The following is a 10294-nucleotide window of genomic DNA, read 5'->3' as shown; positions in this document are numbered from 1 at the left end:
GCAAAACTCGACCGAAAAGAAGAGCCGCAAAAGGAGGACTAGAGCGCGCGCGTCAAGTGCGCAGCGGTAGTAAAAGCTGCACCGCCCCCTCTTAGCCAGCCGCGCAGCCGCAATGGAAGCTCCGCGAGCCCAGGGTGGGGCGCGAACTAGGGCGGAGCTAGCCCCTCGCGCGCGCTGACGCGACGAGTAGCGGCGGAAGGGTGTGGACGCGCAGGCGCCGCGGTAGTTCGGGGGAATGAGGAGGCGGGGCCGCGCAGGCGCCGTGAGGGGCGGTAGCGGCGGCGGCGGCGGCGGCGGTGGTGGTAGCGGCGGCAGCTGTGAGGGGGTTCCGGGAAGATGGTGCTGATTAAGGAATTGTGAGTGGGTCGGTGGGCGCGAGCGAGGCTACGCGACGGCGGTGGTGGGAGACTCACTGATTGAGAAGTGGTGGAAGCGGAATATTTTTAGAAAGGAGCGAGCCTCTGTCTGGCCGCTTCCTGCGCGCGCCCCCTCCCCCCGGCCCGTGCCCCCGGCCCACCGAGGGCCTCACCACGTCGCGTCCTCAGACCCTCTCCCCTGGCGTTGCCGTGGTAACACCGCCGCCCACTCCCCTGGGGCGGAGGCTCCTGGGTCCCGGTCGGAGCGCGTGGCTCGGGAAGCCGAGGCCGGGAGTTTCCGCTGGGACCCGCCTTCTCCCCATATACCCCCCACCCCCCACCTCCAGTCTTAGCCTGGGCCCACTCGCAGGCCCGTTGCTGGGGAACCGAGCCCGGGACCGAGTCGGAGCCCGAGGGTGGGGAGGCGCGGTGGGTCTGACAGTGATTTGTCGTGCGGGGTGGAGCCTACCTGTAGCCCGCGGAAGATGGACTTGCCAGGTGAAGACAGCCCCCGTGTCGCGACTCGAGGTGGGACGTAGGCGCCCTGAAGTTCAGACAGGAGCTGGGAGTTCGGAGAACTGCGCTCCCCAAGGCAGCGCAGTTGTCTTAATCGGGAGAGCCGTCTCTGCTTTGAGTCTCAGTTTTCACATCTTTAAGATGGGGTGACGCTGGGTTCCACCTACTTCACGAGGTTGAGGTCAGGAATTGTTAACACGTGGCCTGTCAGATGGAAGGACTTTCAGGTGCGTTGGACCGGCGGAGTGCTTTTACTGAAAGTTAGGCATTTCCCACCGGCAAGCACTGTAGCTATCACAGGAAATATGTTAGCCATGATTGTTGAGCTGTCACAGCTGACTCGTATCCTCAGCATCCTGTGGGCAACTAGGGATTTCGCGTATGGCCTGTTAGGTTTTTTCAAAAGCTGCTCTCACTTTAATTCTTAAACGTACATTTTGGTTTAATTTAGTTATCTCAAGACGACTTATCTTTAGTGTTCTCAGGTTTCCTTTAGAAAGTCACTTCTGTCACTTCTCTGCTTAAAACTCTCCAAAGACAACCCCCCCCCCCCAGTCTCACTGTGAATAAAAAAGTCCTTACAGTAGCCCACGAGGTCTTAACGTTATTTTCTGTTCTGGTCTGATCGCATTTACTACCCTGCACATTCCCATGTCCGTTTCAAGCTCAAGCTTCCTAATAGTTCTTTCTTACTTCAGGAAAAAAGCTCAGTTCAAGGCCTTTCTGCTTGCTGTTCCCTCTGCCTGAAGTGCTCTCGCTATGCTGCCTCCTTCAGGTTTTTACTTAAGTATCACCTTCTTAGGGAGTCCCTCTTTGAAGACCTAATTGCAACCCCCACCGTTTGGTATTTGCCTTTCCTGCATTGTTGTCAGTAGCAATTATTACTGTCTAACATGCAATAGTCACTTTTTTTTTCTATTTTACCACATGTATTCTCTTGCTACATGCAAGCTCCATGATTTTGTCTCTTTTGCTCACTTCCATATTCCCAACTCTTAGAATAGTTCTTGGAGCATAGTAAGGGCTCAATAAGTACTTGTTAAGTTAATGAAAAATCACAAACTTTAGTCAGTCACAGGGATCCTAAGAAAAGACACGTTTTTGGATAAAGTTTACTTATAGTATTGAACTCTGGATAAAGCTTTTCTTCCAAGTACTTTATGCAATGTATCGTGAAAGTTTTATTTATTACTCTGACATCTTTGTAATGTAGGTAGGTGGCAGATATTAAGACAAATGGAGAAAACAAGACAGAAGGAAATTGACGTGGCCCAAGTCACATAGCAAGTGAGTTGCAGAACTGATCTTACATCATACATCTCGTCATTTTTATTAGAGTTATTTCCTCCCTTCTAAAATGTGAATTAAGTGTTCAATAGATCCCTTTGACAGTTAGGGAGGAGTATCAAGCTAACTCATGGAAAGCAGTTCCCACTGGGAATTTGCAGTGAAACCATTACTTTCATTATAACAATTTAAATACGCCAAGGTAACACATGCTGAAATGTGCCCAAACGTAATTTTTTTTCCTAAACAGTTATAAATTACATTTCTTGATGTTCACGCTTCATGTGTGTCTCCCTAGACTTTTTTTTTCTCCTTTTAGACTTTTTAAAAGCAGAGTCTGTTTTTATTTTATGTCTAGTACCAGTGTAGCATCTAGGCCAGCAATCTGTAAGTGCTCAGTGTTGTTGAATGAAAAACAGAATTCTTCCTATTTGTGAGTCAACTTTCTAAAATCGTTTTTGGTCAGGAGCACCGAATAGGTCATTCCTATGTGAAGATGTTGGTAAACTGTAAAATACGTCGGCAAATGTTTATTGTCTTAAAAATGTTATCTATTTTTGACATAAATAAATATGTTAGAAATGACTTTTCAGGGTGGGGAGTTCCCTTAAGTTGTTACTTAAGCAATAGATGAATTTGCCATTAGTGTAGAGTCCTAGTTTTAAAGAACTAGTTGCTAGTTCCATTTGGAAAATTATTTTCCTGAGGGTTTTCAGAGAATTTTGAAAATTTTCAAATTGTTGTAAAAGATGAATGAGGCTTTCAGAAAAAGAGAAAATCAAACCCTGTCTATTCCTTTTACTTTTCGTAAGCAAATAGTGAAGAATTTGACTCATCATTCATCCAGAATGTCTTAATCAGTCACTTTGATTTTGTGAAATAAGTTTTGCTCTAAGTGTTGTTATATTAAAATAGGGATCTTCCCACTAGTGAGTAGTTGTTAAAATTACTCAACAGTGATTCTTTGGTTTTGTGAAAGTTCCAGGAAGTCTTTAACTCTTTCCTCTCTATTCCTTCCATTTCTTCTGCAGCCTGTCTTCTTGGTTCAGGCCTTTGTAAATCTTTGCCCGGCCTCCCCAAAGATGGTTTTTTCCCCACACTCCTGCCTCTCAATGTTTTTTAAACAGCTACAGATGACTTCTTTAGATTAGCTATAGTTATGTCACTTCCCTTTTGGAACAACCTTCCTGGATCCCTTGTTGCCTAAAAATGTAATAGATTTCTTTTCATTGTATTCCAGGTCCTAAAAATATGTTCCCAACATGTATCTCTGTCTAGATCTTTCTTTATCTTTCAGAATATGCTCTCAAGGGGCACCTGGGTTGCTCAGTGGGTTAAAGCCTCTGCCTTCGGCTTAGGTCATGATCCCAGGGTTCTGGGTGGGTATAGGCTCTTTCCTCAGCAGGGAGCCTGCTTCCCCTTCTCTCTCTGCCTGCCTCTTCGCCTACTTGTGATATCTGTCTGTGAAATAAATAAATATTAAAAAAAAAAGTAAAGATTAAAAAAAAAGAATATGCTCTCAACCTATATCTTAGTCTGCCTCTTCCCCCCACCATACATACCCTCTTGGCCCCAGTTTATTTTCTGTTACTGAGACAGTGAGGCAAATCAGTGTGTATTCTGAGGAGACAGTTAATGCAAGGATTTTTTGTATAACAAGTTTAGTTTTGATGAGAATAGGAATTAGTCATAATGGTGTTTGAGAATGTTCTTGTCTTTAGGTGACAGTTATCAGAGAGACAGAGAGTGTTGAGTGACCCCAGATAGTATCAGGGGAGAGTAACAGGAGGCATGTTTTTTATACATGCTGGAGGTCAAGGTGATGTGAATACTCAGGCATAGATGTTTGAGGAGAATAGGGAGAGAGGTGTGGGTAGACGTGCAGCTGAAGAGAAGTTGGAATGAGGAAAAACTACTGGGAGTTTTCTATAAAATGAAAGTCAAGGTGACTGTTGTGGGATTTTTTTCTGTTTTCTTATAATAGAAAGTTAAAATGAAAATTTTACTTAACACTGCTATGGTACCCTAATAGTTAGTAGAGAAAAGTCTGAGAAAGACCAGGCCAAAAAAAGAAGTTACTGTCTTGGACACCAGCTATTATCATGAGATAATTGATAGGGATTTTCAGAGTTTATGCTGGAGATAAGTGAAGGTACTTCCCTATAAAAATCTGGTGATAAAGTGCAATATTCTTTTTTTTTAATTTTTAATTTTTAATTTTTTATAAACATATAATATATTTTTATCCCCAGGGGTACAGGTCTGTGAATTGCCAGGTTTACACACTTCACAGCACTCACCAAATGTCCCCAACCCCACCCCCCCTTCTCCCAACCCGCCTCCCCCCAGCAACCCTCAGTTTGTTTTGTGAGATTCAGAGTCAAACTGCAATATTCTGATATAATTTATCATAATATTCTTTTTTTGGATTATATCTTCAAGGGCATTATGCCTCCATTTCAGTCCTTTTGTTGGTCTAGTAACAAACTCTTGGACAGAATCACACACCAGTCAACCTTACATTGTGTTTGCCCTGGAAGGGGTTCTGTTTCTAAGGTTCAAAGTATTTCCTTTGGTAAAGTCTTTTCTTGTTACATCTAAAGGAATTTTTACTTGTTTTTCTCTTAATAGAACTGAGGAATAATCGGGTACTGGGGAAAATTTTTTGGAAACATTCATTCATGAGATTCAAGACATACATTCTATGAGAAATAACATAAAAACAAAATGTGTAGTAGATAGATAGAGAATGAAACCATACTAAAAATTTCATGAGGGCAACCTGACCAGACATTCTAAAAATAATATTCAGTACCCTGTAATTTTCAGTGATGAGTTTACTCTTGTTCCTTTTCTCCTCACAAGAATCTCTGCAGCTGTGTTTTTGGGGTCCTGGTACAATGAGGTCACTAAATGGAAGTGATCATTGAGTCCCACAAGTGGTAGTTTTACTTCCCCAATTTAAAAATTCTTATTTAGAGTCCGAGGCATTGCAAAGACAATAACATCCTTTTATTACGCTATCATTGGATTTAAGCAAAAGTTCTTCTAAGTGTAGAGATCTGTGTTTTAAAGCCAAATATTTCATATGTGACATATTTTTTTTTCTTTTGTTGTTTTAGCCGTGTGGTTTTGCCATGTTCTGTTCAGGAGGTAAGTCTTCCTTTTTTCCTGTATTATTTTGCTGATATAGCTTATTTCAGTATGTTAATCTAAAGTAATGTTTTTGTTCTATTTCCTTACCTTTACATTCCAGTTTGTGTGACAAAATGAATTGTGGTATATTACAGATAATTCATTGTAAACGAATTCTGATACACTGCCTTGTTTTGGAAAGCTCTAAAGACTGTGGTTTCATTTTCTGCCAGTTCAGAAATTCTGGCTATAGTATCCCAGAGAAAGGAGGTTCCAGCCTTAAGGCTAAGTAACTTGCAGCTTAGAGAAAATTTTCACTGTTGGATATTTTAAACATTTGTCTTTAAGCCAAAATTTGCTTTCCTGTAATGTTTGTTGTTTACAATTCCTTCCATTTGTGCAGTGGGAAATAAGCCTGTTCTGTCTGGCATATGGTAGCCCATCAGGTTTTCTCCTGGCCATTATCTCTGCTCCCCTCAAGTTCTTTTGTTTCATCTTCTCTGCATGAGGTCACAGGGTTAAAACATTCGCAGCATGGTCATTTGGCCTAGTATAACATGACCTCTAGATTTCCTTACCAGCTGGTGTCACTACTTCTTGCGTTGTAGTTGTTGCTCTTAACTAACTGCAAACAGTATTCCAGATGTGGTTTGACCACCATGTAACTGTGAGAGATTATTGTCCCCCTTGATCTGCACATAATAGAGAAATATGCTACCTGTTCAGAACTTGCATGTCCTTCAGTTGTAGCTATTTGTGGTAGAGCCAGGAAGAGGATAAAAGCAGAGAAACTGAGATATATGTAGCAAACCCCACAAAGCCCGCTGGGTTGTTCAATAACTTGCACGCAGTTTGCACTTGCTCAGTTATCTCGTTTTCCTGGAGCTGACAGTAGATTAGAAGCAGTGAATTGGAAGCGGAACAAAACAAACTGATAACCTAAGAAGTGACAGCTGACAGTAAAACAAAAACAAAGTAAAATGCAGGAACTAAAAATGAATAGCTCTCTGGCACAGCCTAAAGTAGACTTGAACTTAGCTGTATATATCTCAGTAGTGCCCGAGGTTTCCCCATATTTAAACAGTCAAGACAAACCAGGCACCCCTGTGCTTTGCTTGGGCAATTGATTGTTTGAACTTGAATGTAGAAATTGACATTCGTTTTTGTTAATTTTTTTTCTTTTGTTTCAGTTAGTTGGATTAACTTGTCGAAATCTTTCCGAGTCTTGGTGTTGTCACTGAAAATAAGCTCAGTTTTTTCTTCTTTTCAGGCTTACTAACTATGCCTTCTGTCTCTATTTGAATTAGTCTTAAAAATGAGAATGACAGGCTACTGGCATGTCACAAAATAGCAGTTCATTAATAACTTTTTTGGATACTGTTGTTTAGTTGTTTCTTTGTAAAGTTCTGTTACTCTGTTTCTGACCGAGATTAAATTTACCTTTTGATTGAGACATTTTAATTATACTTTAAAAATATGACAGTGTTGAAAAGTACATTTTAAAGGACTTAAGGATTGTAGCATTATTGGATTAACCTGATATTATATCACAAAAACCAAAGAAATACACCCTCTCTGCTGTCTAAAATCCCTACAGAAATTATTTCTGTTGCTTTTAAGAAATGTGTTTGGTTCACCCTTCTAAACCCAAACTGAGTGATTGAGTTAGTGTGTATTTAAATTAACCTTCAAGATAATGTCATATTCTCATGGATTTTCTAGATATAAATATTTATTGAGCTTACAACTACTCCTATTTTTTGTCTCACATAAAATGTTCATTTTGAATGATTAGTTTTTAGAGCTTTTCTTTGAAAATATGCTTTAAAACAAAAACATTTCTTCAGACTGTCCTTGCCGGGAGGAAGAAACTTAGCTAAATTTCAAGAGATTGGAGACAGTGCCATGGTTGAGTCACTAGAACAAATTAGAACATGAAAACTTTGCTTTTTATTATTTGTTGGAACTGTTAGCAGCTCCAGATTGGCACAGAACAATACTGCCCACTCACAGGTATTGGTTCAGGTTATTGAGAACGCTGGTTCACTTTAAAATGAAATAGAAACCACTATCAGCAATTTCTTGCCTTTTATAGTAATTCTTGTGTATTTGTAATACTTTAAAAACAGTTTCTGTTTACTGGAGAACTTTACAATTAACAGTTTGGATCCTGGATACCCAGTACTGCTTCTTTTGAGGCGGAGAAGGGTGAAATTGGGCATGTCAGGCATAAGTCATGGGAAAAAAGATCCCAGAGCTCTACTGAAATTTGGACTGTAATAGTTCTTTATATTTTCAGGCTTTTTTAAAATTATACTTTATATACTTTCTCTTTATCATTGATGATGGTATTCTGGTCGCTCAGCTTTCTTAATTAGCAGAGTAACAATTATATTCCTTCATGCCCCCCCCCCCGCCGAATTCTGTAAAATTAAATGAGATAGAATAGATCTGGAAGTGCTTTGGAAAAAACAAATGTATGCTATACAAAAAGTTGGGCCAAGCATCAAGATGTTTTCTTGATAAGTGAATAGGACATGTAAGGGCACCCGAGAGTATTTGTAACTAGCAGTTTTCCCAAATCATGGAAATCTCATAAAATATAGTTTCTTGAGGTTGTATGATCATCTAATCTTTAATCTTCCTAAGCATATTAATTTTTAATTTGAATCATATTTTCATATGGAACAGACATGCTGAATGGTTTGGATAAGCTTTTTTATATCATATGTGGTAAGATTTTAGCATAGGAATTTTCTGCAGGTACTATTGGCTTAATGAAATTCTGTGCTCTGAAATTCCAGTATCAGGTTGGGCAGCTTTACTCTGTTGCAGAAGCTAGTAAGAATGAAACTGGTGGTGGAGAAGGAATTGAAGTCTTAAAAAATGAACCTTATGAGAAGGATGGAGAAAAGGGACAGTATACACACAAAATCTATCACCTAAAGAGGTAAGCTGATTGTTCACATCAGATGCTTAGTCATTCTATTGAAGACGATGCTTTAATTCTTTAGCTTATTTATTGAGTGGGTAATTCCCTAACTTCCTGGGCTGTATGCTGAGATACTTTTTAAATTTTACTCTGACAATATGTTGCATTTTAATTTTTTGAGAGACCTCCCCATTGATTGTTTTTAAATTATAAAAGTGATATAATTGTTTATAAAAAAAATTCAAACAACAGGGAAGGTTATAAAATAAAAACTTAGTACCGCCTCTTGCCATCACATATGCATAACCTCAGGGAGAACCACTAGTAACAGTTCCTCCTTCTGGATCTTTTTCTATAGATATTCAAATAAGTTTTTAAAAATAAACATACAGAGAGCTGTATCACTTGCGTTGTTTTTTGTTTTCTATGGCAAATGGGATCCTATCATACATATGCTTCTGCAGTTGGCTTTATTTTTCATGGAGTGACACATTGTGAACACCCTGCGGTGTTATTTAATGTCCATGTCCTTGTTTTGAAGGCTGAGTGACCTTTCTTGCTGTGAACAAAGCATAGGTGATGTAACCATTCTCTAAATGATAAGTCAATTTAGGTGTTTTAGGTATTTTCCTTTTTGCATGTTACAAATAGTATTTTTGCGAACATGGTTGCACATGCCTTAGGTTACTGTTTCTCTAGGAGAAATGTATAAAAGTGAATTTTGCTGCAAGGATATGCTTATTTAAAATTTTGATATTACTCCCAGATTGCCTTCAAAGAGTTTGGTAGTGTTCATTTTCTTTATTTTTCTCCACTTGTTTATTTACCAATCTGATATGCAGAAATAGTCTCTTGTTCAAATTTGCATGCTTTATTAGTGAAGTTGAATGTATTTTCCTATTAGTAGATCATTTGAATTTCTTGTGCAACTTGACTGTTGAAATCTTCCATTCATTTTTTTTTTTTTATCTCTTTGGTTTATAGAAGTTCTCCTGAGTTTGTCACAAATATTTTTTGAAAAATACTTTATTTATCTCAGAGAAAGTGAGTGAGTGGGAGGAGGGATGGGGTGGGGGGGGAGAGAAAGAGGATCTCAAGCAGATTCAAGCAGATTCTGTGCTGAGCTTGGAGCCTGACATGGAGCTTGATCCTACAACACTGACATCTTGACTTAAGCCACCCAGATACCCCTAGCTAGCATAAATATTTTAGAATAGAATATGCATGCCAGTATTTGTCCAAGGGCAAAAGATCAGTAATGTTTTTTAAGAGTCTATTTAGTCAGTGGTCCCCCTAATTTACTAAAAGTAGGAGGGATCGGGACATCTAGGTGGCTCAGTCAGTTAAGTGTGTGCCTTTGGCTCAGGTCATGATCTCAGAGTCCTGGGATTGAGTCCTGCTTTGGATTCCCTGCTCTGAGGGGAGTCTGCTTCTTCCTCTCCCTTTGCCCATCCCCCTCTGCTCATGCTCCTGTGTTTGCTCTCCTTCTCTCTGACAAATAAATAAAATTTTTTAAAAAGTAGGAGAAATCTTTGGTCTTTTCTTGGCTTTACTTCTTCATAATGCAATGAGTAACACTCATTTTTGTAGATTTTTTTTTTTTGTAGCGCTCCTTAAAGTTATAGGTGAGTTGTGTGATAATCAGTCTTTTCTGTTTTATCAGTGTAAAACCATCGCTTGGTTTATACTGACACATGAATATAAAGTAGGTTATCACTTTATAGAATCTTAAATTTTATTTATTTATTTTTTTCTCCTAGAATGCAGTGTTTCTTTGTTTCTGATGCAGGTTTGAATGAAGGCAGTAATTCTTATCAATCAATTATCCATAGAGACTGTCTTATTTAGTCCTGTTAATTTGTTAGTCCCCTAAGTATATCTAAAAAAAAAAAATGTGTTATTTGGAGAAAAGTGTGGCATTCTAGATAGTGTGATCTATAGAGTATTTATAGTATTGAATTTGTTTATGTATACTTAGTTTTATTTTTTAGTATTTTACATTTACTCATTAATTGGATTTTACCAACACATAAAACATTTTCATTGTAAGCATTTAACTTTTTGGGGG

General features: G+C 39.3%; 1 protein-coding gene across 2 annotated transcripts in view; it reads left to right on the top strand.

Moving 5' to 3' along the window:
• The first annotated feature begins 228 nt into the window (after positions 1-228).
• The window catches only part of PITPNB (phosphatidylinositol transfer protein beta), a 63495-nt gene continuing 53429 nt past the window's right edge, over positions 229-10294 (top strand). For both annotated transcript variants that reach the window (XM_004766522.3, XM_004766523.3), the window contains exons 1-3: positions 229-356; positions 5282-5312; positions 8099-8244. In XM_004766522.3, coding sequence (XP_004766579.1) covers positions 337-356; positions 5282-5312; positions 8099-8244 — 197 coding nt within the window. In that variant the 5' untranslated portion in view covers positions 229-336. The remainder of the gene's footprint in view (positions 357-5281; positions 5313-8098; positions 8245-10294) is intronic.

The sequence above is a fragment of the Mustela putorius genome, unplaced genomic scaffold (genome assembly GCF_011764305.1).
Source record: "Mustela putorius furo isolate JIRA1106 unplaced genomic scaffold, ASM1176430v1.1 tig00000578_pilon_pilon_pilon, whole genome shotgun sequence".
Taxonomy (NCBI): Eukaryota; Metazoa; Chordata; class Mammalia; order Carnivora; family Mustelidae; genus Mustela; species Mustela putorius.
Note: the sequence above shows the minus strand (reverse complement) of the source record. Positions and strands in the feature narration are given on the sequence as shown.